Source organism: Bos taurus, chromosome 1 (assembly GCF_002263795.3).
Source record: "Bos taurus isolate L1 Dominette 01449 registration number 42190680 breed Hereford chromosome 1, ARS-UCD2.0, whole genome shotgun sequence".
Lineage (NCBI taxonomy): Eukaryota > Metazoa > Chordata > Mammalia > Artiodactyla > Bovidae > Bos > Bos taurus.
Window position 1 is genome coordinate 107577368 of NC_037328.1, and position 22340 is coordinate 107599707.

The window sequence follows — 22340 nt, forward strand, 5'->3', positions numbered from 1 at the left end:
ACAGCTCCCCCGCTGCCCTGATTAACAAAAAAAATAAAATTCTATGTGTTAAGGTGGCATGTGTCACCATTTAATTGACAGTGATTTTCTGAAATATCTTGCATGGGTTTTTAATGCATGTGATAATCTGATTGAGCTATGGTTTTTCCAGTAGTCCAGGATATGAGAGTTGGATTATAAAGAAGGCTGAGTGCTGAAGAACTGATGCTTTCGAACTGTGGTGCTACAGAAGACTCTTGAGCGTCCCTTGGACAGCAGAGAGATCAAACCAGGCAATCCTAAAGGAAATCAACCCCAAATATTCACTGGGAGGACTGTTGCTGAAGCTGAAGCTCCAATATCTTGGCTACCTGATGTGAAGAGCCGACTCACTGGAAAAGACTGACGCTGGGAAAGATTGAAGGCAAAAGGAGAAGGGGGCAGCAGAGGATGAAATGGTTGGATGGCATCACCGACTCAATGGACATGAATCTGAGCAAACTCCAGGAGATGGTGAAAGACAGAGGAGCCTGGCTCTCTATAGACCAAGAGGTCGCAAAGGGTCAGACACGACTTAGCAACTGAATAACAACAACAACAATCTGAATGAGAATGATCTGAGGGGCACAAAAAATTTGATAACAAAATCAAACAAAAGGATTGTGTTAAACCTCCAGATGACAGAGCTCACTTGCAGTCAGTGAGGCTTTTTTCTCGTAGCAGCGAGTGCTGACGTAAAGTCTCAAAGAATCCGGTCCTCATATAAGCTGTGTGTGTCCAGGCACACGGGAGGGACCACTGTCTGTAGGGAGTGCAAACGGCAATAATAAAGTCATGATAACTTGTCAAAGATGATGCGCCAATGAAAAATCATTTCTACAAGTTCTTTTAATTAAACATTTGGCTGTCCACTGGAACCATTTTTAAATATAAAATGCCAGCCCTGTGGCCTTTTTCTCCCCATCTCCCACCCTTCTGCAGTAGCTCTGACAATTGAATTCTCACTGGTGATAATAATAAAATTCATAAGACAGAGTACAGCTAGTTATGCCTCTAGCAAGATGTCAAATTTCACTTGCACAAAATTAATTGCACCTAATTAAACTGGGGTCATTGGCATTACCATAAAGTGAGGCTATTTATTAGACAAAGAAAATTTCACAAATATCAATTTGCTGTCCTTTCAGGTTTGTAAAAGAGAAGAATTGCTTACATAATTAAATTTGTTTTGCCATTTTAATAGTGTTAGTCCTCAAAAGATCCTCTTCAAATTTTCCTTTACTTTTAAAATTGTGTAATATTTTAGAATACTGGAGGTAATTCTTGGAGGAGGGCATAAAAAATAGTAAGAGTTTTCTGCAGAGTACCCGATGACTTTTCAAATAGTATATTAAAAAAAAGAATTTGTAAACTATCATTTGCAATGGCATGTACCTTGGAATTACTCATATGAAGGATATTCTATGCAAATTAATAGTGCGCTTGTGTGAGATTAATATGAAGTTTAAAAGATATGTCACACGTTTTAAATAGGTTGCTGGAGTATGTACCTATTACTTATGGAAAGCAAATTTCACTGCATTAAAACAGGACAACCTGTTCTCACCCACGCTGGGTATATATGACCACTGTGCTTATTTCTAGGAATTTATGCAAACATTATTACTGTCAGAGACCAAAGGATGATTTACTTTACTGGCAAAATGATGCTGCTTTGACCTGTGATTCCATGGCGTATTATACATTCAGATTCTCAATTCCTCACATTCAAAGCTCCTATGAATCCAGTTTCTTTAAAGGTGCTCTGCCGATGCTGCTGCTAAGTCACTTCAGTCATGTCTGACTCTGTGCGACCCCATAGATGGAAGCCCACCAGGCTCTCCCGTCCCTGGGATTCTCCAGGCAAGAACACTGGAGTGGGTTGCCATTTCCTTCTCCAATGCATGGAAGTGAAAAAGTGAAAGTGAAGTCACTCAGTCGTGTCCAACCCTCAGCGACCCCATGGACTGCAGCCTTCCAGGCTCCTCCGTCCATGGGATTTTCCAGGCAAGAGTACTGGAGTGGGCTGCCATTGCCTTCTCTGAAAGGTGCTCTAGGTCACTGTTATCTGTCCTACTAATACAACTCTCTGGGCTATATAGTGCCTCCCTACTCCCCCTCCCCTCCACCCAGCCCAAACACAAAAGGAGGTGGTGGGTTAATTTTATTGGTCTTGTCTCAGTCATTCACCAATAAACCTGTAAGAACAAGAAAGAAATGCATTTTGATTTGGGGATGTTGGAATGGCTGAGACAAGCAAACAGTAATCATTATTCAAACCAGCATCTAAAAAACTCTCTGGGGAATTTCAGTTTTTCATAATCTTCACGCTGCATGGAGAGAGGGGTATATAACCTTTCTAGGTTACAACATCCCATTGCATATTTTATGAAATAGACTGCATTAAATTGCATTTATATTTATATGCATGTAAATAAAATCTGGGCTTCCCTGTTGGCTCAGTGGTAAAGAATCCACCTGCCAATACAGGAGCCTTGGATTGGATCCCCACAGATTGGGAAGATTCCCTGGAGAAGGAAATGGCAATCCACTCTAATATTTTTGCCTGAGAAATTCCATGGACAGAGGAGTCTGGTGGACTATAGCCCATGAGCTGGAGATGGCTTAACTACTAAACAACAACAAATAAAATCTAGGGTAAGGGAAGAAGAAGAGTAGGGGTCAGGTTTATTTTGTGTTTACTCTGAGAAAAGGAGAATGGAAAAGGCAGAAATAGCTTTCTCTAAAATGTCCAAACAGGTTGTCCTGTTTGAAAGATGAAAGATTTCCTAGATGTCTATTACTAATGACCACTTTGTCTTGTATTTTCATAGCAGCCAAGCCAGTTTCCATTCCTTTGATATTAATAACATTAAGCTATGTAAACTAAGAATCCAAAATATAATGCTGATTCAAAATTAATTTGGTCAATGAGAAAAATTTTATAGCAAAGTATTATACTAGTCATAAGAGAAAATGAATATTTTTTGAGAACATGAGTAATTTCTTAGAAAGCTTATTTCAAAAATAGGTAATTCATTTTCCTCATTTCCTTTTAAGCTTTTAGCTGAAGCATTTTTAAATAGAAAAAACCGACAAAGGTCATACGATCTCCATTTGAAAAGGCTGATTATGTGTGGATTAGCAAATTTGGAAGAAAAATATGGCACTTCCTGTACTTGCCACATTTCAGTATAAGTCAAATTTAATTACTTGAGTTATGAAGCAATATCAAAAATTCTTTTGGTGCAGTATTGGGCATGAAATGTCTTTATGGGATTATAGTAAGTCTAGCTTACATTTAATAACTTGTCATTCTTTTAAAAAGTGCTTTAGGAGATAGCACCAATTAGAAAAATTCAGTGGGGCTGAAACCCAAAGGCCAACTGAGAAGAACTTACATTTGCAGTAGCAGCTTAATAAGCACGTCTTCCCAAGGGACCTTCATGCCACTTCACAATTTCTCACGTAACGCGTATGAAGTTAATTTTTACAGGTAATCACACACCCTTTAAAATGCATAAATAGAACTCTATTATTTTGCCAAAGGATCCTACTTAACCAGGTAAGCCCTGCCTTAAAAGAAAGCTTAGCACTTCAAAACCCGTTGCTTGGTCAATTAGTTTTAAGTCCTCAGTCTCATTTAAAATTGAGTACTGAGCTCCTTAAAGTAGTAAATTCATCTAATATTTACCTGGTTTTGATTATTTAACTACTTCAGCACGTGTGCTTAGGCGCATTTTGGAGTGCCACATCGAGACCTCAGAGTTCTAACATCCCTTAAGTACTTCTGTAAGGAAGAGGTAAGGTATTTCCAGCTTAATGAAGAACTTCAGGAACTGTAATACATTAGAACATTAATTCTAATAGGGATGAAGAATATGGGTTACACAATTGCAACTGAACATCTCCTCAGGCTTTTCTCCTACATTATTACTGAACAAAGGGAATGGCAGTCAGTCTTTGCAGACTTAAAATTTACAGGGATAAAGTGATATTTCTTAGAAACATTAAGTATCATTATTAACCATCATCCAAAAAGTCATCGTGTTCTCGGAGAGGATGATCTCATCCGAGGATGAAAACATCTGAAAGAACAGGATATAAATAATCTTCCTTATGGCGAGTCAACAAGGGTAGCTTGTTCTGAGCTCCTGTGAAGTACATATGTGTTTAGAGAGCTGTGTCTCCAAAGGGCGTGGATGACTCACTGATTCTCAAATGATGCTCTGCTATAATAGTGTCAGGTGGGCTCTGAGGGTTTACAGGGGAGGGGTGGTGAGGGGCAGTGAGGGTGGAATGGAGGGGCACTAAACGGAAGTGGTGGGGAGGCATATTCTGGGCAGGGTTCTCCCAACCCCTCTCCTTCAGTCCTCCTGAACCAGAGGTCAGCTTTGTTTTACATACATGGTTTCGGCACATGATTTTATCTGCAAAGATATTTCTTCTATTAAAAATAGTGAAAACCTTTTGGGACTTCCCTGGCAGTCCTGTAGGTTAAGACTTCGCCTTCCAATGGGTCAGGGGGCAAGTTAGATTCCTGGTCAGGGAGATCCCACACGCCTCATGGCCAAAAAACCAAAACACAAAACAGAAACAATATTGTAACAAATTAAATAAAACCTTTAAAAATGGTCCAGATTTAAAAAAATATCTTCAAAAAATAATGAAAATCTTTATGAGACATCCAGTTACAAATGGCATATGGAACACAGGTATTTATTTACTCTTGCTTCTGAAATCCTACTAAAATAATATGAAAGGAAGGAAGAAGGTATAAACCTACAGGGACAAAGAAAATGGAAAAGGAGACAATGGCACACAAGAGAGTTAGGAAAAAAACAAAACACAGATGGATAAGCGGTATCTGACTTTATTTCAATTTGCTAGATGCCTGCAGGGGAGGCTGGTGGAAGAAGCACGTGCATTTTCACTGCAGGATCCTGGAAATGCTCAGGTACATCTGAAGCTGGGAGAGTGGGGTAGACTGTACGAGGAGGAAGATTGATTAAGCAATTGAAAGAAAAATCTAGACCTTCTAACTTGCCCTGTCTACCTATGGTCTGGCAGAATGAGAAAGCGTACTACCTAGAGAGGCTGAATGAGAGGAGTTCCAGGCTGGGGCTCCCTCAGGCACAGCTGAGGTGGCAATGAAAGGCCTTATTGAAATCATGGGAATTAAGTACATGATGAATCGTCAACCATTAGCCTGCTCGAGTCTTACACTAGCAGCCAGGCTTAAAATTCCTCAGGACAAAGTTGGAGAGGTTGTCTCTGGGTAACTTACAGTCCAAGAGAAAAGAGATTTAGATACTTTAAATTGGATTCATCCTAACAAAATAGTTATGTTTTCACCTGACCATTCTAAACTGAAGTTTGTGCGTGCGTGCTAGGTCACTTCAGTTGTGTCCATCTCTTTGCGACCCTGTGGACTGTAGCCCGCCAGGCTCCTATGGGATTCTCCAGGGTGAGAACACTGGTGTGGGTTGCCATTTCCTTCTCCAGGGGATCTTCCTGACTCAGGGATGGAACCGGTGTCTCTTTCATCTCCTGCACTGGCAGGCAGGTTCTTTACCACTAGCGCCACCTGGGAAGCCCAAGGTGAAGTTCATCATTCATTAATTGAGTAACTATTCAGTGACTGACTATTAGACGCTATCTAATAGTTATGACGGTGAACAAAACAAAGATCTGCTCTCTTGAGGTGAATATTTTAGTACTAGAGAAAGACAAAGAACAAGTTAAAAGTATATTTAATACAATGTCAGGTAACGATAAGGGTCCCAAAGAAAAACGAATCAGGGTAAGAGGCTGGGTGTTGACTTTTCAACTGGGTGATCAAGGCATGTCTCTCTGAGGAATCAGTATATGGCTAACAGGCCCTAACCAGAGGGTAGTGTTAGGACTTGGAGCTAACAGTTCTTAGAGTTTTATACCTAATTATTAACAGAAATGAAAACAAACAAACAAAAAATAAACTCAGAAGGCCTACAGAAATCAGAAGAAAACATTTTGAACAATTTAACTAAAATTAATACCTTTAGTGAAATGAGAAAGTATGATGTGAAAAAATTTGAAAACATAAACAAAATGGATAACTTCTTAAAAAATACAACTTACCAGAACTGACTTAAGAAATAAAAAGTAGGTACAATCTTAAAATCACTTAAAAAACGGAAGCAGTTAAATCAAACATACAAAGTAGGCACCAGGCCCAGAGGGTTATACAGGTGAGAAACAGCTCATTCCAATATTATGTACAATGAAAACAGAATAAAGAATCCAACAGAAATTTGAATAAGGTCCAAATAGATATACCACATAAAGGGAAACAAAGAGAGTTAATAAGCACAATGAAATACCATTTAATACATATGCAGTTAAAAAATATAAAAGAAATTGGCAATATTGAGTGTTAGAAAGGCTATGGATCTATAAGAGCTTTGAGCTATTGCTGGTAGGAGTGTAACTTGTGCAATTGTTTTGGAGAACAGTTTTGGCATTATTTTCTAAGTAGGAACATTCATGTATTTTCCTAGGAATTCTACTCCTAGGAATGCACCAAGAGAAACTTGCACACGGACAGCAGAAGACATGTACAAGGATGTTTAGAAGCAGCACTATTTACAAGAGCAAAACCTTTGGAACAACCTTTGAAACAAACCAATGCCTTTCATCAGAAGAGTGGCTCTATGAATTGGGATACATTCACACAGTGGAATGTAATAGAGAACTCCAACTATGGACTGGCAAAGGGAAAAATGGGGCAATTAAAATTTCAGAATAAACAATAAAATTTCTCAAGTAATCATAGCTTACTACATGGTTCAAGGTGAATAATATATGATCTTAATAATGTAAAATCAAACAATTATTTTACCCCAAATTCTGAAATAATTACACGGGGAGGATGGGGGGATATATAGATATGTCTGTGGGAGGGCTGTAACAGAGAGTTAAACCCACGCTTTCTGTTATTTGGTGGTCAAAAGATGGTTTAAAAGAAAAGCTAAGAAGATCAGCATTTTATTCAAAGACATAAACACCAGCAGCAATAGCTAAGGAGTTAAACACTATTATTTCTGGAGAGTGAGATAGGATAGAGAGGGATAGGACCAAGGACTGTTTCTTTTGTGTTGTTATTATACACTCTGTAGTTAATTCTACTTTACTTTTAAAGCCATGTAACACACACACACACACACACACACACACACACACACTTTGATTCTGAAACCCAGACTTCCCATTTGGACCAGATGGATATGACATGGCCAAGCAAAGAGATGGGATTTCTAAAAGAAAAGTTTTTGGGGCTTTGGGGAGAGAGTAGTAACAGAGATCTAGAAGACTATCTATGGGTCTACTCTCCTCATTTTACACAATTGAGGAAACTGAGGTATGGTAAAACTAAGTACATTGTTCAAGTCTCAGACTTAAGCTGACTAGGATGAACCCTCAGGTGTCCAGGTTCCTAGGCCAGAGTCCTCCTGCCACTTCCCACTGGGAGGAGAAAGAGGTGCTTCAACAGCAAAGGCAAAGGCTTCCAGCTCTGAAATGACATATGAAGAGATGGAGGGAATCCTCTGAGCCTGTGCTGGCCCCACGCCCACCGAGGAGGACATGCCTGAACACTGCGTGGCCAGGTCTCAGCTCCTGACTCCAGGCTCTAACCCACTGGCAGTAACTCCTTATATGCACATATGTGTGCTTTCTGATTTGTGCTGATTTAGGTAAATCTGTAAGGATCAGACAGAAGTATGAGGCTTACTGAAAGCCAGATAAAATAGATACCAAAGTGTCTAATACTGGACCTCATACGAAGCAAAGAGTGGAAACCAGTTCACTGGTTGAACAAATGCATGAATGCTATTATTTGTCTCCCATACTTGGTTTATCATGGTAAGTATATCTAGTATTTATACAGGCGATATTTGCTCTTAAGAGAGTCCAAAGGAAGAGACAGATATTTTGACAAGAAACAGATATCTGAAGAGGGATCAAGAGAATGCTGATGCATCTTCAGTTACTACCATCTTTCAAAAACAGTGTTCTACGCGCTTTCACCACTTGGAATACCTGTACTCGTAACAGTTAATTTTGCAAACTGTCTATACCCCCTCAAACAAAGTGTGACCTATGGACTGGCAGAGGAACATCAGCTGGGAGCTTGTAAGAAATACAGAATCTTAAGCAACCCCCAGACCTACTGAATCAGAATCAGCATTTTAACAAAATCCCCAAGTGACACAACTTGCACATTCAAGTTTGAGAAGCTCTGGTCTACAGTCCTATTTTCTAGGTAGAATTATAATTTTAACATATTTTCATTGGAATTAGAAGCTATGCAAATAATCAATGATACCCTGAAATCAAGATTAAAAAAAAAAGACAGGTTAAGCTTGCAGTAAATATTCAATGATCAAAGTGGGAATTGTATTTCTCAGTTACCAGTATTCATTGTTATCAAATGTATCAGAGGGGTGAGTCTGGATGTTTTGGGATTGCTTAATGGCAAATCTGGTGGTCTGCCACAATGTTCCAAATATCGGTTGGCTTGCTTAAGAGTGTAGCTTTATTTCCCCATCACAAAGTGAAATCAGTATTGTGTCTAAAAATGAAATATAGAAATCTGACCCCAATGGCTGGGCAAATGGGCCCCAAATCCCCAAAACTAAAACCCAAAAGACCAACCTAACAAACAGGTGGGGAGGGATCTGTCTAGCACACAAATAAAGGTGGTAGTATTGTGGGGGAAAAATACTCAAGGATTTAAAGGATATCTCATTAAACATACAGTCAGATGACAAAATCCATTAGGTATATATGAAAAAAATCAACTCAAAACAACACTCACCGGGAGGAAAGGCTTGGCTTCCCGCTTTTGCTACAGCTGGTATAAATTCCTGGGCCATCATCAAAGAAGCTTCCCAGTGCCAACTTCTGTCGGATAGATTCCCTCTCATTTTTCTGTGCCTAAAATTTCAGGAAAATAAAACATGCCGATAAGCAGGCAGATACATCACAACCAGAGGCAATCTAACTTCTAGGTCTCTTAGAACTGTAATATTAGACAAAAATAAAATAAAACAGGCCACAGCACAAGAGCATTTGAATTAATAAGAGCTGAAATGCAACCCATCATTCCTGACTCCAAGTCTGTGAGTTAATTTCAGTTCTTCAGAGCCCATTATGATCACTAGTCTAGGAAATCACCCTCATGGTACTAAATGGTTGTCATCAGGATGGAACTACAGCTGACTCTTGAACAACATGGGTTTGAACTGCTCAGATCCACTTACAGAAGACTTTTTTCAATAGTAAATACTATAGTACATCCATGACTGGTTGAATCTGTGAACCACACACAGGCATGGCTGACTTTAAGTTACAGGCAGATTCTCTACTGTACTGAGGGTCGACACCCCTAACCCCTTGTTAAAGAGTCACCTGTAGATTATTTGGTGCTTTCATCTTTCTTCTTACCTGCTAGATATGACAAGAGTAAAAGAGTAAAGGCATGGAGGACAAGCACTTTGTCCTAAATCAAATCGCTTTTATCTTAAATGAGGGCTCATGTCTTTTGCCTTCTTTACATGGTCCCTTTCAGTCCACTTTCTCTTTGGCAAGAGCATCAATTCATTCAACTGACAGGCACCAAGCCTCTATGAGAGGCAGAAGCCATACTGTGACGCTGGAAGCAGGGCTCAGGATGGATAGACAGAGCCTCTGCCCCCGCCCAGCTTACAGTCTTGATGGGGACATTTGTTTTTGTTCAATATCCTGATCTCACCGGGTTTAGAATGTGAGCAATCCTAACACAGTGCTTGGAATAGCTGGAGGATTCTCACTGGACCCATCTGTTTCATATTTTGAAGGGAAGTCAGGTCCATGTGCATAGGAACAGAATTTGGTAAACTACACTACTGGGATAATTTGGATATGTTTACAACACTTGGCTTCCCATAAAAGTCCCATAAAAACTCACCATGCTGAACTTCTAAACCCTTTAAACAACAGGAGAGGAGATTAGACATGATTTCCTTAGTTAAAAATAAACCCACAAAAAACAAATATAATGAGTTGGATATTCTGGGGTGAGAATGAGACTTAGGTTTTCTGTTTTTGTGGGGTGAGGGGTCTGTGAGAAGCACCATTTTAAGTTTTGAGCAGGGAGCTGAAGACGATGCTGACCAAATTATATTACACAACACAGCTCAGGTGATGGGGTGTGGTCACAGAATACCCCATCACCCTGATTCTCCCAGGAGGTGGTTCTGGAGCCACATTTGCTGCCACCAGTACCCACAAGTTACAGCGGAAGCTCTGATCCACCATCTGAGCATCACTGTCACAGTAATGAAATGTACAACCTACCGTAAGGACAGGCTGAAAAAGGGCTTCATTTCATCCCCAAGTGAAGGGCAATATACTATAGGCTAAGGAGGCTGTCTAACATGGTAGTTACTAGTCACATGTAGCTATTTACATTCATATTTAAAATTAATTCAAATAAAAAATTCAGTTTCTCAAGTCTTACTACTACATTTCAAGAGCTCCAGAGCCACAGGTGGCTCTAGCAGATACCATATTGGAAGCTCAGAATAAAATATCCGACAGCGCAGCCCCGCTAAGACAGCGTTAGCTTCAACAGTCTGCACCAGGATTTCCTGCAGAGACTTAAAAATGCACATTCCCATCGCTTCTGAGCCGTCTGGCTAAGATCAAGTGTAAAATACACACTCCTAGTCTCTAGCACCGGATATTTAGTTTCAATAGGCTTTCCTTCTAGTTCAAGGAAAGCTCTTTATTTTCCTTTTTCTAACATTTAAAAATTCTTGGACACTATAACCATTCTTTCAACTTTCATATTTAGCAATTATATTTAAATCTATCCATCTACTCAGGTATCTTCCTATTTTGTCACGTATCCATGGAACTGTGTCATACTAGCAGCTATAGAGTGTGTGTGTGTGTGTGTGTGTGTGTTACACAGCCACAAGGTAAAAGACTGCTTCTGTACAGTTACAGATGTGATGCTGATTTCATTTGATTACTGGGCTAGCATAGCACTGAGCCCTGAGAAGGTAACCACAAGGTTGTAAAGGGAAGTAAAGAATGCTCTTAATTTCACTAACCACTTGCAACTGTATTTTTGGAAACCTTAGTTAAAGCAACCCACCCTTCCAAATATGCAGGGCTGGTACTTACTGGTGATGGTCCTGCCAAAATAGAACCACACTTGACATCTTTACTTAAAACAAATTCATTTCAAAATCCCAAAATCTGCTCCGCAGATTTAACATAGTCAGAGAACTTATTTCTGAATCCATGTAACAGACAAGAGAGATTATTACTCAATGTCCTCTACAGTCAGAAAACTGTTGAGTGGAATGAAATATCCAAATATAAAATCAGTAGATCATAACATGAGTGTTAATGACCAATATTGTCCAACATTATCCTGGGGTCTGGAAGAGGTTTTCTTTAAAAAAAACACCTATCCCGGGTGTAAAGGTGTTAACATACCCTTAATTCCATGTCTGTCCTGATTTACTTGGTATGTTAAAGCGATAGATAGCAGCTGCGAAGTCACTTCAGTTGTGTTCAACTCTGTGCGACCCCATAGACAGCAGCCCATCAGGCTCCCCCATTCCTGGGATTCTTCAGGCAAGAACACAGGAGTGGGTTGCCATTTCCTTCTCCAATGCATGAAAGTGAAAAGTGAAAGTGAAGTCGTTCAGTCACGTCCGACTGTTAGCAGCCCCATGGACTACAGCCTACCAGGCTCCTCCGCCCGCGGGATTTTCCAGGCAAGAGTACTGGAGTGGGCTGCCATTGCCTTCTCCTGATAGATAGTAGAGAAGGTCTTAAAAATATTCTTATTCATGTTAATTACAATTTTAATACCAGAATACTTAATAACAGTTTAAAGAGGTCTGTTTTATGAATGGATAAAGAACTTGTGGTACATTTATACAAAGAAATATTACTCAGCCACAAAAAGGAACAAATTTGAGTCAGTTGCAGTGAGGTGGATGAACCCAGAACCTCTTATACGGAGTGAAGTAAGTCAGAAAAACAAGTGTTGTATATTAATGCATATATATGGAATCTAGATAAATGTTACTGATAAACCTAGTAGAGAACACACTTGTGGACACAGTAGGGGAAGATGAGGGTGGGATGAATTGAGGAAGTAGCATTGATATATATATATATATGTATGTATGTATACACACACACACATATATACGATCATGTGTAAAGTAGTGGAAAGTTGCTAAATAACACAGGGAGCCCAGGCAGGCACTCTGTGATAACCTAGATGGGTGGCATGGGGGAGGGGAGGGAGGTTCAGGAGGGAAGGGATATATATATATATATATATATATACTGGAGGCTATATATATATATATAGACTGATTACATTGTTGTTGGAGAAGGCAATGGCAACCCACTCCAGTACTCTTGCCTGGAAAATCCCATGGACGGAGGAGCCTGGAAGGCGGCAGTCCACGGGGTCGCTGAGGACACAACTGAGCGACGTGACTTTCACTTTTCACTTTCATGCATTGGAAAGGAAATGGCAACCCCCTCCAGTGTTCTTGCCTGGAGAATCCCAGGGACGGGGGAGCCTGGTGGCTGCCGTCTATGGGGTCGCACAGAGTCGGACACGACTGAAGCGACTTAGCAGCAGCAGCATGTTGTTTTAGGGCAGAAACCAACACAAAACGTAAAGCAACTTTTCACCAATTAAAAAAACAAATAAAATTTAAGAACATAAAGAGGACTATTTTGTAAAACACAAATGTCCCCCCCTTATCCTCTTCTCTCTCTGGATCAAGAAAAGTACAGGGGCTTCCCTGGTGGCTCAGTGGCAAAGAATCCACCTGCCAACGAAGGACACAGGTTTGATCTCCGATCTAGGAAGACCCCACATGCCACAGGGCAACTAAGCCCAAGCAACATGACGACTGAGCCTGTGCCCTAGAGCTCTGGAAAGGCAGCTACTGAAGCCTGTGTGCCCTAGAGCCTGTGCTCTGCAACAGAAGAAGCAACCGTAATGAGAAGCCTGGGCACCAAAATGAGGAGTAGCCCCACACTTGCCACAACTAGAGAAAAGCCCATGAAGCAATGAAGACCCAAAACAGCCACAAAGAAACAAATAAATAAAATAACAAATTAAAAAAGAAAAGTATGAGGAATATAAAAGTCACCATAATCCCACCACTGAGACACAGATCGCTGCTAACATTCTGGTATAGTTCCTTTTAGTTTTTTTCTAATCTTATGTGTGTATTTTTCCCTTTTTTCTAAAATTGAGATCACATTGTTTATTATACTTTGAGAACTGCCCTCATTCATTCAAAATCCTTTAAAGATACCATTGTAAATGGCTGCATGCCATTCTATCCTCTGGAGTTATCTTCTATTGTTACCCATTTGGGTTGTATCCAATTAAAAATGACATAGAAGTTAGCATTTTTATATCAGTCCTTGCCCACATGTCTGATTATTTCCTCAGGATAAGTTCCTGGAAGTGGAATTACCAGATCAGCTGAGTGTGAACATTTGTTGAGGCGCTTGACACATTTTGTCACATTGCTCGAGAGGAAATCTGTTCCAATTTACATGCCCACCAGCAACGTGAAAGGGTGCAGCTTTCACTATATCCTGGCTAACACTGAGTATTTTCACTTAAAAAAAATGCTATTGTTTTTAATTCGATGGGGAAAAAAAGGGCTATCCTTTTTAATTTCTTTGATTACCAGTGAGATGAAATATTTACATTTTTTCAGTTAACATACTAGCTTTTCTGGAAACTACTTACTATGAGCTTTGCTTATTTTTCTATATAGGTCTGAGAGTTCTGAAAATTTTATAGAAAGCATATGATTCATCTTTTTGAGTTTGGAACCTAAGTGTTACATAGTTCAGTCAATAGTGCAGTCCATCTGAAGTATCCGCTGGCTCTGTGCTTGGAAAACCCTTCCCAGTCCAGAAGTAAGGGCTCCCACTTGATGTTGGAGGATTCATTGAGAAAACTTATGTAAATTGCTTAGTAGTAGTACCTGCCCTATGGTAATGTAAATCTGCAATAAATAGTAGCTGTTATGATTAATCCTCCAACCATTCTTGCTCTGAAGATGAGGAAACAGAGGCTGCAGGAGGGATACCCTACTATTAGATAGAAGAGCAAGGATTCAAGTCCATCTTTCTGGGGCCACATCTCCCAGCTCCTCTTCCACATGGAAAGAGTCCAGGCGGACACCATGCTGGAGATAGATATGTATCAACTTCTTTCCTGAAATGGATGTGACGCTTTCTTAAAAAAGGAGAACACACCTGACTTTAAAACATATACTCTGCATGGCTAATCATAACCACAAACATTTACAACACAAATATCTTCTCATTAGAGCCACTCTCTTGCCATCACTGCTCAATCTTCTTTCTGGAACAAATGTGATTCCTAACATTTCAAATTACTATATTCAACTGACTAGTAAAACAGTTTTTCTCTGAAACTTCAACAATTGGAACCCAATTTCCTTCCAGTTGCCCACATGTATAAAGTAGGAGTGTGTGTGTGTGTGTGTGTGTGTGTGTGTGTGTGTGAAATGGAATATTCCTTGCCATATCAGTAAACAAAGGATACCATAGTCCTTAGCAATTGCGGCCCTCTAACTTGAGTTGGGGAGCCTTGAGGAAACTCAGGAAGGAAAGAATATTTGTCATCTAGCAGCTATCAGACTGCAGCCACTCCATACGCTGAGCCCTAAAGAAACTCGGGAAGTGAAAACACAGGATATTGGCCCCAGATAGCTGAGGTGCATACCAAAGGAATGATTTGAGTGAGCCTAGACTCTAGCATCTTCCCATACATAGAAAAGTGCTAAATTCCTTAATTTGGGATATCTGGTTTTCTTTAATCAACAGTTATCTTTTGCTGTTCAGATCATCTGCCCTTTATTGCAAAACTTTTCTTTGTAATTGAAGGATAATTGCTTTACAGTATTGCATTGGTTTCTACCAAACATCAACATGAATCAGCTGCAGGTTTACCCATTTCCCCTCCTACTTGAACATCCCTCCCGCCTCTCTCCCTATCCCACCCCTCTAGGTTGTTACTGAGCCCCAGTTTCAGATCCCTAAGTCATACAGCAAACTCCCATTGGCTATCTATTTCACACAGGGAACTGAACTTCCCCGCAATGCCTCCTTGGAGCAGTTCTCTCAGGGTTACTTGAGATGCTGACTACTGGGCTTGAAGTCCTAAAAATTCTCACCAAATAAAACATAACTCTCAACTTCGAGGTTGAAAGTATTTTTCAAGTCTACATTTGTGTGCACGTATAGTTTTGAGGTTCTTTTGTCCTCTAAGGAATTATACCTGCAGGGCAGTTATGTCCTCTAAGCCACCAAAGCCCAAAGATGCCCCAGGGTGAAGAACAGCGGACACAAACTACACTCTGCGACTGTGTTTATGGCAAGTTGAGTCACGTCCACTCCTAAAACAGCCTTGGGAAACACTGTCGTAAAACCAAAGTGAAACATCTAAAATCGATGTTGCTAGCAAAATGCAAGAGGGCACCTGAGGAGCAGCGGCTCATCACTATGAGACAGAATGGCTCTCACGACCCTCATCAAGAGTGAAAATGCTCTCACAGATTCACCATTGTCCAGTCACAGGCAGTTTTTGTCCTCGCCTGTCACCGAATTTCCCCCTGCCACCCTCTGAGCCTGGGCAGATAAGGCTCACAATAGCTTTTGAGGGCATCACGTGAGCAGAGATCTCAGAACATGGACCACTGAGCCCTTGGACACTCCAAACGCCGGGGCTCAGCCTTTCCCATTGTGTTCTAATTCCCCAAACTCGACAAGAATCAAGACGGGTGTCTGGTAAAAGCAGTGCTCAGTCATGTCCTACTCTTTTGCGACCCCATGGACTGCAGCCTGCCGGTATCCTCTGTCCATGGAATTAATTTTCCCAGGCAAGAATACTGGAGTGGGTTGCCATTTCCTCCTTCAAGGGATCTTCCCAACCCAGGGATTGAACTTGTGTCTCCCTGCACTGGCAGGCAGATTCTTTCCATCTCCAAATCTGGTCCATCCCAAGTTCTTTTCATATTTTCCTTGGGATGTGGCTGTACCCAGTCCTTACATACCTGTTACCCACACCCCTCCTCTGGTCCTGTCTTCGCCTCGCTCAGTTCTGTTCCCCTTGCTAGCAGCATCTGGTTGCTGATGCAGGAGCCACCTAGTCTTCCACATGCTGATCTTATAAATTTATAAGCAGAAAATTGTGTATTTTGCACATTTCTAAACTTTATTTGACAAACTGTATTTTTGTGAGGGCAGCTGCAGGCCCACCAGCGTTCTCAGAAACACACAACATCCTGTGCCTAAACCTATAGCCAGCTGGCGCTCAGGACACTGCCAGCGGCTGCTTCCTTCTGACCCCTCCACAGATGCTGGTCCCATGTAGCCGGAAAGCGCCTGACCCAGAGGAAGGGGTTCCTTAAATTCCCTAAAGCAGGAAGACACGTAAGGAAGCTTGGCTTAGAGAATCAGGGAGAACAGTTGATGCAAACGATTCAGCGGCGCTTTGGGAACAAAGGCAGACGTGAGCTTAGGCGCAGTGACAACCTGAGGGTGGATGGAATTCAGTTATGGGGAAAGAAGTAGGGGAAAGGAAAGCATTTCTCCCTGGTTTCTTGTTTTCCATCTCTTCCCTGGGTTGATCTTCCCCTCCTCCCCAGCTCCATGGTTTCCTACTTCTACCTGTTCACTATGGGAACAGAAATGGCCTGTTATTATTGGATGTGCTTATTTTACCATGCTGTCTCAGTACAATTCACTGTAAATCCTGTAAGATACCACTTCCAGCAGCCTCCTTCCTGCCTTGCTAAGGTTGTTAACTCTGTCAGGGCTTCTTATACCCCAGGGTGCATACCAATCACCTGGGGATATACATTCTGATTTAGGGCCGGAGAGCTTGCATTTCTTTCTTTTTCTTTTTTTAAAATTGGGGTATAGTTGCTTTGGGCTTACCAGGTGGCACTAGTGGTAAAGAACCCGCCTGCCAGTGCAGGAGATGTAAAAGATGCGGGTTCGATCCCTGGGTTGGGGAGATCCCCTGGAGGAGGAAGTGGTAATCCACTCCAGTATTCTTCCCTGGAGAATCCCATGGACAGAGGAGCCTGGTGGGCAATAATCCATAGGGTTGCAAAGAGTCAGACACAATTGAAGCGACTTAGCCCACACGCAAAGCTGCTTTACAATGTTGTGTTAGTTTCTGCTGTACAATGAAGTGAATTGGCTATATGTATAAATATATCCCCTCCCACCCCACTCCTTCCATCCCACCCCTCTAGGTCACAGAGGTGAGATCCCTGTGTATGTAGCTACTTCCTACCAGCTATCTCTTGTGCACATGATAGTGTGTATATATATATATATATATATATATCAACCTCATTCTTGAGACCTTGTATATCTAACATGCTCCAGGAGTTGCGAGGAGTTAGTAGGCTCACAGAAGGTCCTCTCTCCCTCTCTAAGCTCAAGAAGCCTCCAGGCATGAATGTTCTTTCTCCATCTTTCACCTAGGCGTCCCACATAAGTCTCAGGAAATGTCTGTTAAAGTGATGACATAAACATTTTCCACCAATGGAGAAAAGGAAAGCAATGTGCCATTGAGAATAAACCTCCTGAGGTCTGGCAGCTGCCTTATTCCAGGAGCTGATGAACACCCTGGTCCCCCAAGGCCCAGGAAGAAACTTGGGCTGTAGGGACCTTGCTGTGAAGCCAGCATGCCAAATGGAGAATGGCACAGGTGTATACCCGCACAACATGGTCGTCTCTCTCTGTTCACAAGTTTCTTTAAATCAGTAGTGCTCAAATTTGATTATGCATGAGAATCACCCGGAGGGTTTGCGAAACCATACACTATTTCTCTGATTCAGAAGGTCTGGGGTGAGGCTGAGAAAGTGCATTTCTAACAAGTTCCCTGATGCTGCTGGCTCAAACACCTTGAGAACCATGGTTTTAAATACCTGAACTGATCAAGGAACTACACAGGGCACAAAGCTGGTACTCTTCAACGGAGCACAGCTGTGTTGCCTATGGACTGTCCAGATTCCGGATCCAGGTGCACTGCATTGGTAGCTGTCTGCTCTCTGCAGACAGGCCTTGACAGGATGCCTGTTTTGAAGCGATTAATGTGCCTGTTGCTTCAGTGCAATCTATTGCCTAGTGATATCTGGCATCATTGCTATTAGCAGCATCTACCGGGGAATGCAACTGGGATTCTGGAGCTCCCTGCAGAAAAGAACTCTTCCTTTAGGAGAATAATAGTGACTCTTATTTCTCTCCTTAAGAAAGGAACTTTTACTCTAAATTTATAGGCAGCATTCAAGTGCGAAGGAGTCTGAGACTTTTAAACATTAGGAACCAAAAGGACACACTATTTGTTAATTTGGAAAATTTTCTTTTAAACAAAAAATAAAAACAAAACCCCCCAAATATTGATAGTATTTTCTAATTATTTTCTCATTGAAACAACTTCAGGTTTGTCACAAGATCAAAATATAAACACAGCATTCTGTAAGAATACAGATTGCATGCTTTTGAATGGCAAGGGCAGAAATACTTGCTCTGGGCAGGTTATTTCAAGTTCTTGCATCTGATTTCATCCGCTGGGAAGGCCTTTACGATTCTTAGTGTAAATGTAAGTTAAATAATTAAGTATCTTCCCATTGTATCACTGAAATGGATATTAAATCTGGGTGCTTTTTTTCAGTTTGTCTTTCTGACATTTTCTATTTCAGACACTTACACTAAACAATCCAGAAGAGTTTCCTGAAGTGCTGTTGAAATCTCTTATCTTTGCATCCCTACACTGATCTGCCTAAACAAGTCCTCTGGACTAGATGTCAGGCCGGGCTGTTGGGCAATGTTGAGACCTGGGTTTGGCTTGCTCAAAATCAGTACTCAGGAGAGAGCTGCCCTTGGATCAAGTCCAGGACGGGTATCCAAGCAGGGCCCAGGAGCCTCCCAACACCTATTTTACTTAAAAATTTGCCAATAGCAAAAGTGTTGGGATACCAGTCCAGAGGATGGAGATTTTTTTCTTTTTTTCACTCTTGGTTAATCCTGAGGGTGGTTTGGCCTATTTACTGCATTCCTTTTCCTCCAGCTATTGGGAGAGGGTATCAACGAAAGGAGGCAGACAGAAATGCTGGGTGCACCTTGAGCTCTCTCCTTTTCTCAAATGACTGCCTTCAGAGACTACTTTTAACAGGACAGTGTTATCTGGGACTCTATTTTTAACAGGCACCATCTTACAAGTCTGTAAAACCATCTCGGTCATTCGGTGTCACCGTCAGAACACAACAGTTCAAAACACCACTGCAAGGTGATGAAACGGCCAAACTACAATCAGCCACAGGAAGCTGTGTCCCCTACCTCCCATGTCAGGGTGGGCTGCCCACGTGGGGGAGTTGAACACATGTGTGTGACCAGGAAGGAGTGCAGGAGCCCGGAGCAGGGCAGTCAGAGCCAGGAAGACCCAAGTTAACCTCTCCACTGTGACACTTAATAGTGCAAGTTATGAAAACACTTTAAGCCCCAGTTTCTTTTTCTGAAAAAAAGGGATAAAGATACCTTATTTTTTAGGTTGTATTAAGGATGAAATAAAATACTATATAGAAAGTACTTGACCCAGTGTCTGACCCAGAGAGAAACTCATTAAATGGTCCAGTTGTTAATATTAAAAGGAGGGGTGGGGTAAGTTGCTGAGAAGAGTGGAGAAAGGGATGAGAGAGATTCAGAAATGTCCAGAACAGACAGATCCATAAAGACAGAAAATGGATTAATGATTCGGGGGGGGGTAGGAATTAGGAGTAATTACTAATGGGGACAGGCTTCTTTAAGGAGGGGAGCTGACGAAAACATTCTGAATTAGAAAGCAGTGGTTTGTAGAACCCTATGAATATAACGAAAACCATCAAAGTATACACTTGGAAATGTGAATCTTAAGGTATGTGAATTGTATCTCAGTTAATAAATAAACCTCACTCTCCCTCCCACAAACTGTGAGTCTTTTTTAAACTGAGACAAAATCCACATATCATATATCCGAAAAATCTATGGGTTCTGAAAGAACTCATTCCCTGACCACGCTGGCTCACCGAGGTGCACCAACCAGGTGATAAGATGCAAAGAAGCCTGAACGAGGAGCCAAGAGGCTTCATATTTACAAGACCTAAAACCAATCCGGCCAATTTCTCCCTTGAAAGAAAAGGAGACTCTGGCCCAGAGAGTGGAAGAGACTGTCCCTGGGGGGCTGAGGTGGGGCTGTCCAGGGTTGAGTAACTTAACGGAGTTCCTCAAGCGCATTCAGCCTCACAGATAGGAAGACGTGAGGGTGCACAGAGGTCGACGGCTGCTTTTCCTCAGTAATTGCGTGGGGCGGGCAGAGCTCTCGTCTGGAATGGCAGCTGGCATTCTGTGCTCCTGTTTATTGCAGTTTATCTCAAGCAGTCATTTCCATTCACCTTTTTAAAAAAACATGAGGCGCAGCTGGGGCTTCACTTTAAATATTGTTCCTTCCAGCCTTTTAATTTTTTCACGGGCTCCTCCCTAATCTTTCACCATAATTGGATGCACCACACTGGAGACGGCACCCCAGAGAAACAAAGCCTGGCGAGCCGGCTTGCCCATCCTCCAACCACACACGGCTGCGGCTGCGGCTCCTTCTGCCAGGAGTAGCCTGGGGACAGAAAGCCAGGCCGGCTTCCCTGTGTTTGCTCTGCTCTGGCACGAAGTGGGAGCCAGTCCTCTGCTGTATTTCATGTTAAATTTTCTTGATTTCCCCACCCCTCCCCTCCACTGGTACAGTTTGGATCCATCCCTCGCCCTGAGATGGCATGGGCTGTGCCTTTTCTAGGTCCACATCGGCCATCTGAACATCCCTCCAGGTGGCATCAATTTCAGGGCAGCCTATGTGTGTGTGTACCTCCCCATGTGGACTGTAAGCTCCCTGAGGGAAAGCCCAACCTCCCTTTTGTGATCCTGACCCCGAGCACAAAGCCAGGGACCCAGGAGGGCTCTTGGTGAGTGATAGCTGAAGGAATCAGGACACTGACCTGTGTGCCTTTGTGTCTTGAAGACAATGGGCTGTGTGACCAAAGGGCCAGAGGCTGCTCAGAGCAAGGCGGGGCCATAATGCACTGAACGTTCACACCTCGGATTCTGCCAAGGTGCACGCTTTCCTTTCTAGATATTCAGCTACGTTTTCCATTGAGTACAGTCTTACTACTGTTCCTGAAAAAACCAGAGGTCCTAAATGAAACATCTTTCTTACCAACAGGACCTTCCCCAAGGAAACGAAACAGATGCGTACTCTTTTCCTTCCTCTGCCTGGGTGGAAACTAATTTCAGTCACTGTAAAATGACCTTTCCCCTGAAGGCTGTTTGCCTGACTTTAAAACAAACTTGTAAAATAATCCCTATACACAGGGCGGTATTTATTAGTGCAAGTGGTATAGGAAATTCTATTGTACCCAGGCAGGGATATACCAATTTTCAAATTGTTTTGGACAACTGACCTCAGAATATAAGGAGGTGAAAGAAGAAATTACTAAAACTTTTGCTTTTGGTTATATTTTAAACATCTTAGTTTTGAAAATACCTATTTGTGTACAGTCAGTCCTCCACATCTACAGATTCTGCATCTGTGGATTCAACCAACCACAGATCAAAAATATTTGGAAAAATACTTCCAGAAAGTTCCAAAAAGCAAAATGTGAATTTGCCATGCATCCAGCAGCTATTTGTATAACTTTTACATTGTATTTACAATTATTTACATAGCATTTACACTGTATTAAGTAGTAGTAAGCAGGCTTCCTTGATGGCTCAGTAGGTAAAGAATCTGCCTGCAAAGCAGAAGACACAGGAGACGTGGGTTCAATCTCTGGGTCAGGAAGATCCCTTGAAGGAGGAAATGCCAACTTGCTCTAGTATTCCTGCCTGGGAAATCCCATGGATAGAGCCGTCTGGTGTGCTACAGTCCATGGGGTCACAGAATCAGACATGACTGAGCATTCAGAGGTTAGAGAGAGGTGCTATAAGTAATCTGAAGATTATTTAAAGTATATAGGAGGATGTGTGTGTTATATGTAAATACCATGTCGTGCTTGACCATCCTGGGATTTTAGAATTTGTGGGGATTTTAGAATCTGTGGGGATCCTGAAACCAATCCCCTGTGGATACCAAAGGACTAGTGTATAAATTTCATACACACAAGATG

The 22340-nt window shown here is 41.7% G+C and overlaps 1 protein-coding gene across 6 annotated transcripts in view; it reads right to left on the reverse strand.

The window, feature by feature from the left end:
• The window catches only part of SCHIP1 (schwannomin interacting protein 1), a 179582-nt gene that overhangs the window by 25043 nt on the left and 132199 nt on the right, over positions 1-22340 (reverse strand). For 5 of the 6 annotated variants that reach the window (NM_001429857.1, NM_001429856.1, NM_001429860.1 and 2 more), the window contains one exon: positions 8876-8994. In NM_001429857.1, the coding sequence (NP_001416786.1) occupies positions 8876-8994 (119 nt within the window). Of the gene's footprint in view, positions 1-8871; positions 8995-22340 lie in introns of those variants that run through there. The other variant, XM_059885418.1, reaches the window with a different exon arrangement.